This window comes from Macrotis lagotis, chromosome 1 (genome assembly GCF_037893015.1).
Source record: "Macrotis lagotis isolate mMagLag1 chromosome 1, bilby.v1.9.chrom.fasta, whole genome shotgun sequence".
NCBI classification, from domain to species: domain Eukaryota; kingdom Metazoa; phylum Chordata; class Mammalia; order Peramelemorphia; family Peramelidae; genus Macrotis; species Macrotis lagotis.
The window spans coordinates 121,286,403-121,303,931 of NC_133658.1; the positions used below are offsets into that span (position 1 = coordinate 121,286,403).

Below are 17,529 nucleotides of genomic sequence, written 5' to 3' on the forward strand. Positions count from 1 at the left end.
TGCTCTATCTACTGTGTCACCTAGCTGCCCCTATATACTTATTTTTTAAAGAGTTCAGACTGTACAATAATTGGATTCTGATAGTCCAAGACCTAGAGTACTTCCTGAGAACAATTAACAAAAAGTATACAGTGTGAGAAATAGAAACTGGTTGAGGTATTTTTAATTGGAGGGAGTTTTGTTTTTAAGGAAGGGCCCAAATGTTTAAAAAATAGCAGTGACTAGTTTGATTTTTAACATAAATTGTATTTGTGTTAATTATGAATGTAAGAATATAATTTCTTGAATAAAGAAATTCTATTCAAGCTATTCCTTATAACTTTATGTTGATTCACACCAATATTCCTTTATTCCTTCCTATATTAAGATATAGATAATTATCTAAGGTCTGAGAAAAGAAGTATGAAGCAGAAATGTGAAAATTATTTTACAGAATACAAACAACTCATGCCTCAAAGGATCTGTGATTCAGTGTGTCAGACAGTAACATTTCCATATAGTATGTGTACACACACACACACACACATACACACAATCCCCCACCATTCAAATTTAGATTGGTCTTTAGATATATTATCTATTAAGAAGATGGGATCCAAAAAATTAAATGGAATAAATAGATTAGATAGATAGATAACTAAAAAAGAAGATGGGATCCACTAAGGCTTACCAGGGCCTTTGCAGACATAGTCTTTGAAAACCTGGAATCCTCAAGGCCATGAGGAGGAATTAGAATAGGATAATCAGCTAAGACACACTTGATCCCCCCCCCCCCCCCCAGTTCATTTTTCCCTTTCAAACAAAAGTTGAATTACCTTTGCAGCTTGAGGAGTGCAGGCAATATGCACAGTGCTGGGCTTCACCCCATTTGCCTTAGGTCTTTTAAACAAAGCAAACCTACTTTTTCTCCTTCCTCTATCACCATTTGGGAGTGACCCATTATACCTGATAGAGAAAAAAAAAGTTAAGTGACTATGTATGGCCTTTAAACATTTTTTTCCTTATTACTCAAAATAATTACTCAATTACCTCCAAAATTGTTATCTACATTCAGAATCTTCTCCCATCTATAGGCGATTCCCACACCAGTTGCTGACAGAAGGGGGTAGGGGAGAGGAAGGTAAGGGAGGGGAGGGAAGACTGTAACTAGGCTTTTGTTGTTTCAGAGCTACAGAGAAATGGTTTTGGGATTATCTATTATTCTGAATTAATGGCACCTCTTTGTCCCTTCACTATCAACGATAATCAAGGGTTGAAGCTGCTATCTACTTATGACTCACTTTAAAAAAAAACAACAGTGACTGTTTGCATGTGCTAATACAACCTTTAAAAGTACAGTACGTATTGTTCAAAATAGAATCTGCTTTAGTTGTGGAGCAAAAGCTTTAAATAGCTGAACTTTTGAAATAAGGCATTTTTAGATGTGTTAGCTGAAGAAAATTAACTCTCAAATGCATACATACATTGTGTTGGCAGAAATATGTAAATAGGCTACCTATTCAACTGAGATGCATGCCAATTAGAAGATGTTCCTATGAACATTTTTCTCTACTGTAGAACCAATGTTATTAGAGATCAGACTAAATGAAGAAAACAAGCAAGCTTCAGAATTATCTCCTTCCTTTGCACATTAAACCTATGACCTAACCTGAGCTGAACTTGGCCACTCCTTTTATCTGTCTTTGATGATGTTGGCCCTTCATTCTCAAAGAAGATCATACATCAGGGAGGCGATGCCATGACAAGCACATGGATTGGATTTGAGTGAGGGAGTGCAGTGCTAAGTCACCAGCCCTCACTTTCTTCTCCAGAACCACCTGGGTCCAGTGGCCAGATATGAATCAGGGCCAGGACTGGAGATAGTCCTGAGATGGCCCTGGATGAGAGGCAATCAGTGAGAAGTGACTTGTCCAAGGCCAGATTTGAACTTACATCTTCTTGATTCTAATCTACTGTGCTACTTAGCTGTCCTTGTTTCTAAAAGTTTGACAGGACTGCAGTAGAGGCCAAAGACTATAAAACTGAAAATGTAGCTAGCTATCAAACTAAAAAAACTGAATGTTGCTACTTGAATTCTTGTTTAATTCAAGGTTAAATAGTAAAAGATTATTGCATGACATGGAAAATAAACTTTTTAAAGCTTGGAATACTGAATTTCAGAGATTATATTTATAGTAAAAAATATAAACACATCATCATATATATGTAATATCTATTAGAGAAAATCTTTACACTTCTCACACACTGGATAATTTAATACATAAATTAATGAAAAAAATTTTGCCATTCTAACCCAGTGCGGGGCCATTAGTCTCACTGCAGTTTTTCTGCCCTCTTACTAGCCTCTCTTTAGATCTGATTCATTCCTTGTCCTTAAATCTGTGTTTTGTCTGTCCCTATATTGTACACCTGAAGCTCAAAATATTTTCCTAAGTAGAAACAATATAAAATTAACAAGCCTTTCCAGCTTTATTTTGTTACTTCTAGAATTTTAGGGGGAAGCATCAATTTCATTTTTAAAAAAATCATGAATAGAAGTGACTGCTGTTATTGGGGAATAAGAGAAATAGGGAGGAAAAGACAACAAAATACCAGGTGGAAATGAATGCAATATAGAAAAACACAGAAATTTCAAACTGTTTTTCAAATAGTTCTCAACTCTCTTTAGTTCTCAATTCTATTAGTAAAAGAGTTAAGATTTAACACAGTTTTCTCAGAAGTAAAGAGCTATTTGTCATTCCATCATCTTTAAAGTTGAAACACAGTAAACTATTATAATGAATTCAAAAGATATTCTAAAATCTACAATTCTGATAGCACTCAGAAGTATTTTATATGCAGAAAGAAGTCAAAAGATTATCTTACCTAATCCACTAAAACCTACAGCACGAGTTCTTATTTTAACTACTCGGACAATCTAGTGAAAATTCTGAACACCTTAGAATTTTTTTTTAAGGTTTTTGCAAGGTAATGAGGTTATGTGGCTTGCCCAAGGCCACACAGCTAGGTAATTATTAAGTGTCTGAGCCCAGATTTGAACTCAGGTCCTCCTGACTCCAGGGCTGGTGTTCTATCCACTGCACCACCTAGCCACCCCTTAGAATGGTTTTAAACAGAGGATTTATATTGAAATATAATTGTCAAATTTTTACCCTACCCAGAGTGACACAAGTGACAGAACTGGGATTAGAATAAGTCTCTTGAATTCCAGCATTAAATCATCTTTTCATCATACCTTACTTTCTCAATTACCAATAATTTCTCCTTCTTGGCACTGAACATTTTCATACATGGAACATCTGTACCAACCTCATCATAACTACTATAAATATTTAGAATTGTGAATAAGTTTTCTGGGGGAACTCATTTAGGTAACAATGACCAATCCTGGTCTCTGGTTCATTTGGTCAACTGATTATAGAAAGTGAAACAAATGAATTTTTTCCAGTTCCCAAATCTAGGTTGTATGTCTATAAGGTACACAGCTAAAATGCTGCTGATATGTTTTTAAGGCTTAACAAAAAGGAAGGATTGTGAGTTTTAAGTTACAAAAGTTACTTCTTATTCATAATAGTTGTGAAGTTAATAACACATGCAATTCTTAAAAAAATATATAGTTATCTCAAGAGTCAACAATAGGATTAAAAATCTTGTTCCTTTTGCAAAGAGCATTTACAGTAGAATAAAAGGACATGGATCTTTTTGCCAAACTCAGTGTTACCAAAACTGTTATATTGTTAGGAATGTGAAAGAAGGCATCAGGGCAAAAACTTCTAAAGAATTGATAGGTGGTATTGGTTAAGTGTCTTAGTTTCCCCATTTGTTAAACACGCATTTTTATTAACAATATGAGGTTGGTGTCTGCATAGTATTTTGGAAGCCTTAGAATAGAATGATATATAAATAAGCGTTTTCATTTTTGTAGTAGTCTAATTCAATAAAATTATTTTATAGTTCACTCTTACCCTAAGACAATGAGTTCACCATATTTTACTGGTGACTTAGATGGATGATTTTCTTGATCAGGAGAAAACATGAGCTTGGTTTTCTGTCTCAAATCCTCGTTCACTGATCAGGAGCCTGGGGACACCTTTTGCATTATTTCCTAAAGGACAAAAGATGAAAATTAATTCCACCATACAAGTATATCTGTAGACAATTATCTATTGGCATAACTGGTATAATCAGAAGGGATAAGACCTTTGCTTTCTACACAGAATATACTCCAGTGTTCTCTCTTGGGTTCTTTTTGCTTTTTCTCAAAATGCTCCCACTTGCTAATCTACGTCAATGACTCCTAGATCTATGTATCTAGCTCAGTTGCTCTCCTGAGGTCCAGTCCCACATTTTAACCTACTTAATGGACATTTTGAATCTGATGTCCTGTAGGCATCCCTCTCTTTCTACATGCTCAACCTAGACACCTCTTGTATTTCTGGTAAGAGCACTACCATCCTTCTAGTTATCCAGGCTTGAAGAATTGAAGATGACACTAAAGTTGCACTATTAACTCATTCCACACTGAATCAGCTGTCAAATTTTTACTTCTATCGCCATAGTATTTCTTGCAACTGTTCCACTCACACCTCTTGTCACCTCTTTGCCTGGACTGCAAGAAACCTACTATTACATGGTTCCCCGCCTTAAGTTTCTCACTATCCAATACATCCTCCACAGAACAGTCAGTGATCTTCCTAAAATGAAAATATAATAATGTCATTCCCTTTCACTGATCCCCCCATCCCCCACTCCCACCCCAATCAAGAAATTTCTCTATATGGCATTTTAAGCTCTTCACAACCCAGCCCCATATTGTTCTCTTAGTCTTGTTACATATTACTCTTCTCCGTGGCCCATAAAGGCCAATCACACTGGTCCTGCTGTTCCTTATACCTGAAGCTCCATTCCTATGCCCACACCTCTGTACTTCCTCAATGCCTATGATATTCTTTTTCCTTAGCACTAACTCCTGGATTCTTGGTTTCCTCCAAGATTCAGCTTAAGTTAAAGACATCTTCTGCATGAAGTTGATCATGTTTGCTAGGGTCTTCCACCCCATGGTTAACTTGTCTGGGTTCTTCCATATTTTTTGGTATTTCTAGCATGATGACCAGCACCTATTAGGTACTCCATATGTTCTTGCTGATTGATATCTAGATAAAGCCCTATGGGCCTAACAAAAATGCATGATGGAAATGATATAACCAAAAACTAGTCTACTTGGTCAGGAGTTCCTTTCATGTCATTGGTTGTCATACATTTGACAAAGCTGTTTCAATATTTTAAAAAGTAAAACAAAAGGCATGGGAAAAAGGGAAAACAAATGACTGATTCACAACTCTTCTAGTCCCAACCCCACTATAATATAAAGCTCAGACTGTCCATTTCAGCTATGGCTGAACTAAGACCAAAGTGTCATACATCTATCCTGTCAAATCTATTCAATTTCATGACATAACCCTTCTTCTGTGGAAGATGCTCCATAAAAGGCAAAACTGTTTTTATCTCCCAAGAAGCAAGATACAGTTTCATAAGAGAAATTACTAGAAAAACTACCTACCTATCTAGAGGATGAAAGATTTATTTTTAATAGAACAGAAAAACTTAGCAATATATTATGTTACCTCAGAGAACAGTGAAATGGTAGAAACATTTCACATTTTTATTGCACTTGACATATACAAATTCAGATCACTAATTCAGAGTTATTTTAGACACATACACATATCCATGTTTAACATACTCAAAAAATACTTTTTTGCTAATGCAATAAAAAATTATACCTGTTAGAATGAGGTTTTCCTTTAAAGAAAATAGATGAATAGTCAGAGACCAAAGTATACAAGGAAGTTCTTTGGTGAGATATTGAATTAAGTTTGAATACCTCACCAAAGTACTTCCCTTTTCTGAGAAGTTTTGGATTGATATCAGAGTCTAAAAGGAAATACTATCTTTCTTCAAAGAATATAGTAGACAAAAGAGTCACTTTTATTACTGACCCCTGGTTAAGAGGTAACTGGAAACTTCAGCATGTTGTGATAGGATGAGTATCTCCACAAGTGTCCACCCTCTTCCACCTACTATAGGCTGAGAAAAAGCAACAGAGACAGAATGGGGGTGGGGGGGGCTAAGTAAGGCTCAGGCTGTGCCTCCCTCACTCCCAGTTCCCTGATCACATAAGGGTATAAAAGTTCCACTCCTATGGGCCCTTATGAGTTGATAGATTTCTATGACCATGCAAGTCACTGTATCTCTTGTGAAGAGATTCATTTCCACACGGAGACAAGGTTGCATTATATCAATTAAAGCTATGTTAGCTAAGTAAACACCAATTGCTCAATGATTTATGAGAGTCTCATTTTATTCCAACATTGAACCTGAACAGAGTAACTACTGGAGTAGGGCTTACCCCTAACATGCATGAAAAACCACATTGTAACAAAATTATTTATTCAAACCATGTGAATTATACTGGTCAACTTCTTAATTTAGAATAGAATTGAATTAAAGCTAAGAATTAAAGTCTCCAGTTTCAAAGCTACTTTTACAGAAGACTTTTCAAATCTTTTTCTTTTAGTTAACTTTAATGTTCAAACAGGCAATACTGTTTTAAGATACTCTAAACAGAAGTGTTACCTTTGCCATGGGAATTCAAATTCCTTGAGAATAGGAACTATTTTTGCTTTTTCTTTATTCTCTGAATTTAACAAGTTTCTGGCAAGTAATCAGCCCTTAATAAATGCTTGTTAACCATTAAAAGAAGTAAAATGATTTTTATAAATCTATAAATATGACTTTTGATAAAATATGAAAACCACCTCACTAAGACCCTGCAGTTACTAATGGATCATACTTGGATAAAAGGTTTACTACAACCCTCCCACAATCTACCAACAACAATCACCAGTGGTAAACTTAAAAAACTCAAATCATTCAACATTTGTATGGGACTATTTTATGGAATCTGAGTAATTCCAAAACCTTTATAAGATGTTGGACATTTGACCCATAGCTCAGGAAATAAACACCATTCTTATATGTAGAAAATATCTGAATAGCAAGTGGGAGCTTCAAAAAAATACTTCCCCATGACCCAAAAGTACTTAATGTATCTCCACAGTAATTTTGAAAGGAAATTCAATTCACTGCTAATACCTTTTAATCACTTAGGAAGCAGAGGTCTATAGTAAAATTAAACTAAAGGATGCAAAATTAAGTGATTTTAAAAGTTCCTTTTAACTTTTTAAAATTTATGATTCCCCATCTGTCAAAATAGTCTTTCTCCCTTAGCACTGAAGAATAATTGTAGGGATAAATTGTATAACTCAATTCAACGTCATTTATTTATTCAATAATTCCTTCATTCCTTTGTTTGTTTTTTAATTATTTTATAAACAAAGGTAGTTTTCAACATTCATTCTTTTGCAAGCTTTTGAGTTCCACATTTTTTCCCACCTCCCCTTTCCCTTCTGGCAGTGAACAATTGGATATACATGTGAAATTGCCAACATCTTTCTAACTGAATGACATGGGGAAGTCTAATCTTCATTTAAATGGGAATGAGAACTTCAAAGATTAATGAAGAATAAAGGTGGTATCCTAATCTAACCCAGATCACTCATATAATTTCTGCTTACCCAAGGTGCATTTTAGAAAATAAAAATAACAGATACAAAGAAAAAAAATGTGACTAAATATAGTAGTCAGTTTAAGACTGACAAGGGAAGAACAATTAGAAAATTTGTTTTATTAGAGTTCATTCTTCCAATATTAAGGTTAACAATTTGTTTTTCCTAAGCTGATCAAGCCTAATGATTATGAGCATATAAAAGCACTCTAAGTTTGGAACCCTAAGTTTTATTCCAAGAGACAAATCTTCATCAACCTTGTTATTACTGACATGTTATCAAAGTACATATCTGTCTTCAGTTAATAAGTGATTTTAGGTGCACTGATTTGAAATTGAAATTACTATCTGATGAAATGTACAATAAAAACAACTTTAATCCATGAATACTGTAGTTTCTTTTCCCTGCTGCTTGAAAGTTGGCAGCATGCATATGCATTATTGTTATTCAATTATGTTTGACTCTTCATGTCCCTGTGGTCCATGTCATACCAATACTGTTCATGGGGCTTTCTTGGCAAAGATAATGGAGTAGTTTGCCATTTCCTTCTCCAGTGGATTAAGGCAAACAGAAGTGACTTGTCCAGAGTCATACAACTAGTAAATGTCTAAGGCTGAATTTGAACTCAGGTCTTCCTAACTCCAGGCATAACACTCTATCCACTGAGCCATCTAGAGCTGCCTCCATGTAAATACACACTATATATACCAAGCCTCATATATACTTTATACCTTTGTTACATTCTGATCAAGGAAGTTTTTTTGGGGGGGATGTATTAAATGAATTTAATCACTTCGCATAGAACAAAGTTTTATGACGTCGAATGTAAATGAATGAAAAAGCATTCAACACTTACTTTGTGCTGGGCTGGCTAAGTAGAGTGCTGGGCCTGGAGACTCATCTTCCTGAGTTCAAATCTGGTCTCAACACTTAATAGATATCATTTCTCCACATTTTCTCAGTTTCCTCTTTTATAAATTGAGCTAGAGAAGGAAATGGCAAACTACTGCAATTCTAGCATCAATGCCAAGAAAATCCCAAATGGAGTCATGAAGTTGGTGATAAATTCAGTTGATTAGAAATTTAGGGAAAAACAGAGTTACTGGCACTTTTAAGGTATTCCCCTAATGTCTGACATTCCTGTCCCCATAAAAAAAGAGAATTCTAGCTTAAATTTAAAGGACAAAAAAGAGATGCTCTTGGGAAGTACCCTAACAGATGGTCTAAAATAGTATGTCTTTCAGGGCATGAAAATTGCAGAGGGATCTATAAATCAGATAAATAATCAGAAAAGGAAAATAGGCCCTATACCAAGATAAGGCCAAAATGGGTATGGGATTTAGACATAAAAGCTAATATTATAAGCCAATTATGAGAATAAGGAGTAGCTTAACTCTTGGATCTGTTGGGTTTGAAAGGGGAGAAGTTTATGAACAAAGAAGAGATAGAAAACATAAAAGACAAACTGAATAATTTTGATTACATTAAATTAAAAAGGTTTTGCACAAAGAAAACCAATGCAATCAGTATTAAAAGGAAAGCAGCAAGCTGGGAAACAATTTTTAAAACAAGTGTTTCTGACAAAGGAATATCCCTAAAATAAATGGAGAACTGATTCAAATGTATAAGAAAACAAGTCATTCCCCTATTGATAAATGGTCAAAGAATACGGAAAGGTCTGAGATGAAGAAATCAAAGCTAGCTATAGTCACATAAAAAATTGTCCTAATCATCACTGATTAAAGAAATGCAAATGGTCACTTCACATCTATCAGATTGGTCAAGATGATTAAAAAGGAAAATGATCAATATTGGAGGAGATGTGGGAAATCTGGGACACTGGTACATTGTTGTTGGGGGAGTTGTGAAACTGATCCAAGCTTTCTGGAGAGCAATTTGGAATGATGCCCAAAGGGCAACAAAACTGTGCATACCCTTTGATCCAGCAATACCACTGCTGGGTCTGTATCCCAAAGATCATGAAAAAGCCTAAAAATCCCACATGTACAAAAATATTCATAGCAGTTCTTTTTGTGGTGGCAAAGAAATGAAAGTGAGGGGAATGGCTATACAAATTGTGGTATATACTATTGTTCTATAAGAAATCATGAATGAAGACTTCAGAAAAGCCTGGAAAGACTTGAATGAGCAGATGCTAAATGAAATGAGCAGAGCTAAAAGAACATTATATACACTAACAACATAGAAAGATGATAAGCTATGATGGCCTTATCATTTCAGCAGTACAAAGGCAATTCTAAAAGATCTGAAATGGAGAATATTATTTATATCCAGAGAAGGATAGGTGAAAGCTATCTATCTTCAACTTTTAAAAGTTTTCTTATGTATTATAATATTTTTATTCTGTTTGGATTTGATTCTTCTTTCACAACATGAACAATATAGATCCATGTTTAGCATGGTTATTACATGCTGGGTTTATATTAGATTGTATTATGTCAGGAGAAGGGGAGAGGGAGAAAAGTGTAAAACTCCAAACCTCGCAAAAGAAAAAAGATTGGTAAAATACTGTTGCATGTAGTTGGAAAAACAAATAAAATATTTAATTTTTTTAAAAAATGAAAGCAGGTATAAGCAAGGGACAAATGGATGGTTTGAGTATTTCATTGATACCCCCTGAAATGTGAAAAGGCCTAGTTTCCCTCCTCTACTATGTTGAGGAAAGAAGATCCTCTGTATGCTGACAAGAACAGTAGAGATGAAAAGGCACAGATGGACTATCATGAGAAAACAGGGATGATAATATTATTGACAGTCAGGTAGCACTTTAAAAGTTGTAAAACACTTTATATGCATTATCTCATTTTGAGACCTTCATAACAATCCTGGAAGATGAGAAAATTGAAGTTCAGGGAGATTACTGAAATTAAGCATTAGTATCACAGGCAAGATTTGAACTCTGGTCATTCTGACTCTCTTCTGGTATTTTTTTATTCACTATGCTGCTAGGTGGTGAAGTGGATACAGCAATGACCTTAGATTCAGGAGGACAGGAGTTTGAATTTGACCTCAGACACTTGACACTTACTAGCTGTAACCTTAGGCAAATAACTTAACCCTGACTGTCCAGCATCCAGGGTCACCTCCAGTTGTCCTGATTCATATCTGGCCACTGGACCCAGATAGTTGTAGAGGTGAAAGTGAGGCTGGTGGCTTCAATTCATGTACTTGTCATGGCATCACCTTCCTGATGACATGGTCTTATTTGAAAATGAAGGATGAATATTATTCACTATGCTATAATAATACCTTTGGAATGAGATCACAGATTGTCTGAATTATCAAAATAGTACCCTTTCCCTATTTTTTGTGATTTGAGGGAAAACTGAGAAATTAATCTTAATATACACACACACACACACATATAAATTTCTTCTTTCTTATCTGCATACCATTTCCTATGTATTTAAGCACAGGGCACTGAATAAGATTTATCTTTTAAAAGTAGAAAACTATGAGAATAATAATGGCTAGTATTTATGTAGCACTTTAAAATTTGCATAGCATCTTGCATATATTATTTTATTTTGTCCTCATGATAACCATGGAAGGTAGGCTCTATCCCCATTTTTGATGAGGAAACTGAGGCAGGCAAAAGTTAAATGACTTGGGTCACACAACTGGTAAGCATTTGAGGCTGGATTAAAATTCAGGTCTTCCTGCCTCTACGGTCTAGTGCTCCATTTGTGCCACCTAGCTGCCTTTATATAAAACTATCTGTTATGGTTTCATCATTCACCCCTTCTCATCCCCATTCAGTTTACACTAGGTCAAACTCCATACTTTCTTACCTTGGTTAATACTATTCACTATGGCTAGAATTTCCCTTTCCTATACCCTCTGCTGAATTCTTACCTACTCTTTAAAGCCTCACTCAAAGGTTATGGATTTGTATACATTTGTACACATATATACCTTTTTGTGTTCTTGTATTGTTTTCTACTTTAGGTACTTGTATTTGTATCACAGAGATAGGTGAAGAAAAAAAGAACATTGTATTTGGAGTCAATTTATCATTTTGCCTAATGGACCATAATGGACTACATCAACAATGATTTACTATACTTTTAATGCAATCCATTGTGATGACATCAAATATAGTTAAAGTCTTTAGACATACTATAGGATTTAATTGGGTAACTGCATAATTTGTGGCTCTTTTTTATTAAGTATAGCACATTTTTTTTACTGTGACTTGTAGCATTCCTCTTGCTGGAGTAGTTGTAGTTGGTCTTTCCCAGGTCTCAGTTTGTCTGAGATAGTGATCAAAGAGGACTATGAGAATTCAAATGAAGTGACTTCTAAGATATGTAACTATCATAGTCAATGTGTCACATACTCTTTCTACTATAATAATAATAATAGTAATATTAGTAGTAATAATAATAATGGGTTTTGTACTTCATTCTTGAAGAAGACCATGACATCAGGGAGGTAATGTGACTTAGCACAGCACACCCCCTCACTCAAATCCAAGTCACCAGCCTCACTTTCTCATCCTCCATAGCCAACTGCAAGTGGTCAGATATGAATCAGGATGACTGGACATGGTCCTGGATTCAAGAAAATTACAATTAAGTGAATTGCCCAAGGTCACACAAGTAAGTAAATGTTTGGATTTGAACTCCCATCCTCCTGATGCCAAGGCTGGCGCTGTATACACTGAGCCACCTAGCTGCTCTACAATTAGCTGTTCCTACTATATTATTAAAAAAAAAAAAACAGAAAAAAAGATCCTGCAATTAAATTCTGTAAGTCGAAGTCAAATAACCCTAAGGAAAAAATAAAGCTCTCTTTTTCTAATTCAGTTGCCAAGCAATGACAACTTTTACATATGTATTCACAATTTAAAAAAAAAGGATGAATATAGGTTTCTGCAGCAGAGCAAACTACAAGCATGAGAGAATTATTGGAAGGGGATTTTGAGGTTACTGAAGTCGATCTTCCTATATTAATGATTCTCAACCTTTTTTTTGCATCATGGGCTTTCTGGCAGTCTGGTGAAATCTATGGACCCTTCTTCAAATAACATTTTTTAAGTGTAAAAATACCTTTGACTACAAAAAATATATATACTAATAGAAAGAAGAAGGTTGAATTGAATAAAGAGTAAATTTTTGTTTTGGCAGAAAGAGTGAATCATAGGAAATGAGGAGAATGTTACAGGGGAAGTACTAAAGTAGATTAGAGAAATGTTGAAGATTCAGGTAACCTATGTTTTAGCAAAGCATTTGACTTTCCTCATGCTAACATTAACAATCAAGTGGACTTTGTGATTGGTTATTAAATAGTCACAGAAAAAGAACAGACACCAAATGGTTCAATGGTTACTTAGAAAAAGATCTTTGGTGAAAGGCCCCAGGGATCAGTGTTCCACTCAGTGGAACATGGGATCAATATAAAGGCACAGTATACTTAACAGATTAACATTTGACATAAAGCAGAAATGGATTGTTAATAAGTAAGATAAAATTTCTGAAGAGCAGGCTAAGACATTGGGTCAAATCTAATAACAGGAAATTGAATGGGGATAAATGTAATGTGTTACATTGAAAAGGAATAAATGTAATGGACTTCCAAATAACTTATGAGAAGGAATGTCTAAAGTAGCAATTTGTCTGAAAAAAGATCTGAGAATTTTAGTGGATTAAAATCTCAAGTTAAAAATCAAACCAAAAAAAAGTTATTTTATTTTTAGATTATATAAAAGAGGCATGGTATTCAGGACTGAAGAGGTGATCGTTATATTATATTATTGACTGGTCAAGCCACATCTGGGATACTGGGAGTATATTTTAGGAAAGGTATTAATAATAAACCAGAAAGAGTAATAAGGAAGACAAAAGGACTCACCATAGGCAGTCTGGCTAAAAAAACAAAGAGAACATTTCTGGACTTATTTGGGGTGGTGGGGTGGTGGTGAAGGAGGAATGAGACATAACAGTGATTTTCTTTTTTCAATTAAAATTAAAGGCACATTATTTTCTCTCTTCCTTGGGCACTCTCCCTTTCCGGGGGGGGGGGGGGGGAACCAGAAGAAAAACAAATAGAAAACAAAAAAGAAAAACAAAACTCTTGAAACAAACATACATAGTTTAGCAAAACAAATTCCTACATTGGTTTTGTCTAAAAATGTATTATCTTGCATCATGTCTATCATTTCCATTAGAAGGTGAATAATATGTCTCAACATGGATCCCAGGCATCGTGGGACTGTGATTAGTCATTGCATTATAAAGAGTTCTCAAATGTTTGGAGGTTGTGTCTTAAGGTTATTATTATATAACTTGTCTCTTGGTTCTGCTTACCTCACTCTCACCCTGCATTAATTCATGAGTCTTCTAAAATTTCTCTGTAACTGCCCCTTTATCACTTCAGTGGTATTCAGTTACATTCATATATCATAATTTGGTTCAGTCATTTCCCAACTGACAGATATCCTTAGTTTCCAGTTCTTTTTATATTTTTATAAATATCAGTCCTTTTACTCTTTCTCCGATCTCTTTGGACATGACAGTGGTTTGGGAGAATTCTAAAAATTGTCTTGCTGGGTAATTAGACTTAATCTGTTTAGAATTAGGAACAATGGATAGAAGGTGAAAAGATGAAAATGTAGATATAATGGGGGGGGGGGGGCGCTAAATAAAACAAAGTTCCAACCATGACAGCTTAGGAGTTAAAGGACTCATTTTACTATAGTCTTCAAAATAGACCTGGGTGATCACTTGGTTAATTGGAAGAGATTCCTGTACAAGTATGGATTGAGACTAGAGTGTCTCTGAGGTACATATATTGTTCTGATGGTGTAATAGGTATAGGAATGTGATGGTAATGATGGTTTGCAAAGGAGGAAACTAAACCTGACAGTTCTTGCCTGGAGAAGCTACTGCACTCTCTCTTTTTCTTCATCTCAATTCTTGAAGAGGACCAGTCCTACAGCCAGGAACTTTGATAGTAATAGTAGCTGGGAGGTTCATGTGATAAAGGAGGCGTGATGTCCCAGGCAGGACAGAGTTGTCAAACCTAATGAAGAATGAAGCTAGGGAAGTGATGTCAGCAGCACTTTGTCATTTATTCATTCAATAGGCATCTATTAAATATTTATGATGTGCTAGGCACTGTGGTAGGTGCTAGGGATATTCAAACAATAATGGAAGTCTCTATTTTACAGAGAGGACCATTGATTATTCACAGATGATAATTGTGATGGCGGGTAAAATAAATAATAGCTTTGTAATGACAGCAGGATATGTGGCAAGGAGCACTCTTGGGACCCACTGGACTGTAGAATGGCAGAGAATGAATTGAATGCCTGGGTGCCAATGCTAATATCAACAAAACTTCCTTTCTAAAAACACATAGGAAATAATTATTGGGGTAGCATTGATGGAAATATATTAAGGCCAAAGACAATCTGCTAATAAGGTCTTTAGAGGAGGAATGAACTCACATAATACCATGTGCATATATTCCTTCCATTCCACTGAAATATTATGCCACAATTGCAAAGAAACATGAACTTCAAGGACCATAACCAACCAAAAAAAGATATGGACAAGAAAATCTCTCATTATGTAATGTTGTTAAAAGTATATAGTATTAAAGTCAATTCATCTTTTAAATCAGAATTAGTTATGAATAATAAGAAGAAAACAACTAGTTACCTTAACAAAGATTGGGTAATTTTACAGCTACTTTCACAATAATTTTCCAAAACAAATCTGATTTGAAAACTGCTGTTTACCTTACCTATTCGCAGCTATCTTTCAAAGATTTTGCCTTAGAATCTAAAATACTCTTCAACCTCCCAAAATTAGTTATAGCAACATTAATGTCATAAATGACTCAAAATATATCATAATATGTCCTGACAATTATTTCCAGGGAATAAAGATAACTTTTTCTAGGTCTTTGCAAGGCAGTGGGGTTAAGTGGCTTGCCCAAGGCCACACAGCTAGGTAATTATTAAATGTCTGGGGTCAGATTTGAACTCAGGTACTCCAGACTCCAGGGCCAGTGCTCTATCCACTGCGCCACCCAGCTGCCCCCACTGCACCATCTAGTTGTGCCCCACTGCGCCACCTAACTGCCCCCAGAATAAAGATATCTTAAGCTACCTTTCCTGTATTTTAAAATTCATACCAGAAAAATGGTAGAAAAAAATTAAAAGAATCTGATAGAACTATACTTGACAAGAATTTTGGGGGGATATAATATCTATTTGAGAAAATAGTACATTCATTCTCCAGTTCTAGTCTATAATATATATATATATAATATATTATACATATATGTGTGATTTGCACTATTGTTACAAAAGACTTATCTATTGCTACATTTGAAATCACTCCAGTTCTATCTACTTCACCCCAATAAAGTTTGTTATCTATAATAATAAAGAGAACAAAAAAGGAAAGTTTACTGAAAAACTCTAGAACAAGGAACGAAGCTAAGGAAAACTTCAGTACACAGGATCATGGACTTACGACTGAAAGGGACCTCAGAAAACATCTAGACCAACTCTCTCATTTTACTGAAGAGGAACTGAAGAGGAAACTGAGATCCAGCATGTGAAATGAATTGTGGAAAGTAGAACCTGGAAGAGTCAGGATTTGAAATAGGTCTTCCAACTTCAAATCTAGAACCCCTTCACCTGCATCATATTTCCTCCTTCATGTCATCGAATACTGACTTATATTGTTTGATTTTTCCGTTGTGTCTGATTCTTTCTGATCCTGTTTGGGATTTTGTTGGCAAAGTGGTTTGCCATTTTCTTCTCATTTGTGACTTACCCAGGGTTACATAGCTAGTTAAGTGTCTGAGGCCAGATTTGAATGCAGGAAGAGTCAAGCACTCTTTCACTTGACCACCTAGCTGCCCATTGATATTTTACTTCATTTCCTTTAGTTCTGACTGCCAAATGGGCAGCAAGCTCTCGAGTCAACAAGCATTTATCAAGTGCTTACTATGTGTAAAACCTAGCTGGGTGACCTTGGTCAAGTAACAACCTGTTTATTACAATTTCCTCAGCTTTAAAAGGAGTATACAGTACAGTACCTCACTCTCAAGAGTTGTTGTGAGGGTCAAATGAGATGATGTTTGTCAAATGCTCAGCACAGTGCCTGGGCACTGTTTAAATGCTTATTCCCTCTCCACCCTCCACTTCATTGGGCATTGGGCTAAGTGCTAGAGATGCATATAGCAAAATAAGACAGAACCTACCCTTGAGGAGCTCATATTCAAAAAGGGAGAGACCACTCTCAGTTAAATGGAAAGAACCCAGAGTATTATATTACAGTGTCAAAGCAGATGATAAATATATTTTAATAAAACCAACATTGATTTTTGATGCTGAACCATTTGTGGAACTGGCAAGAACTTCATTTTCCTGATCTTGCCAGAGGCCACAGCCCTGCAGAGGGAGGTAACAGGTCCCATGTTCCTGGGCGGTGCTTGCCTTGACTATGGTAAGCAGAGGCCAGGTTGGAAGAAGGATCAGTGGTCAAGGGCATGGGGGAGGGGGCCTGCTGCTATTCCTGATGTTCAAGAGCAATTTGTGGCAGTTGGTCAGTGATTCATGTTAGTGTTTATAGGGATTGTGGATTTCTTTTCTGCAGCAGTTGGTCCCTGCCCTTATGCCTACAAGGGCCAGGATGGAGGCAGAACTGCTGACCAGTGGGGTGGAGGGGTGAATGGGATGTGGATGGATTGCCATTCCTAGGCTCTTGAGCTATCTCCCCCAAGGTACTAAGGGAGGTGGTTGCTCCCTCTTGTTTCTCCCTCTGGGGCCACTTTCAGCTTAGCTGGTTTGCCTGCCTCATCACTGGTAGTTGGCCAACAGTTGGTATTGGTAGTGGCAGAGATAGGGAACTGCTTCTCC

General features: G+C 35.8%; 1 protein-coding gene across 3 annotated transcripts in view; it reads right to left on the minus strand.

The window, feature by feature from the left end:
• The window catches only part of PELI1 (pellino E3 ubiquitin protein ligase 1), a 75,448-nt gene that overhangs the window by 20,290 nt on the left and 37,629 nt on the right, over window positions 1-17,529 (minus strand). For 2 of the 3 annotated variants that reach the window (XM_074207203.1, XM_074207215.1), the window contains exons 2-3: window positions 3,966-4,105; window positions 816-945 (exon numbers count right to left, since the gene is read on the minus strand). In XM_074207203.1, the coding sequence (XP_074063304.1) occupies window positions 816-945; window positions 3,966-4,036 (201 nt within the window). In that variant the 5' untranslated portion in view covers window positions 4,037-4,105. Of the gene's footprint in view, window positions 1-815; window positions 946-3,965; window positions 4,737-17,529 lie in introns of those variants that run through there. The other variant, XM_074207208.1, reaches the window with a different exon arrangement.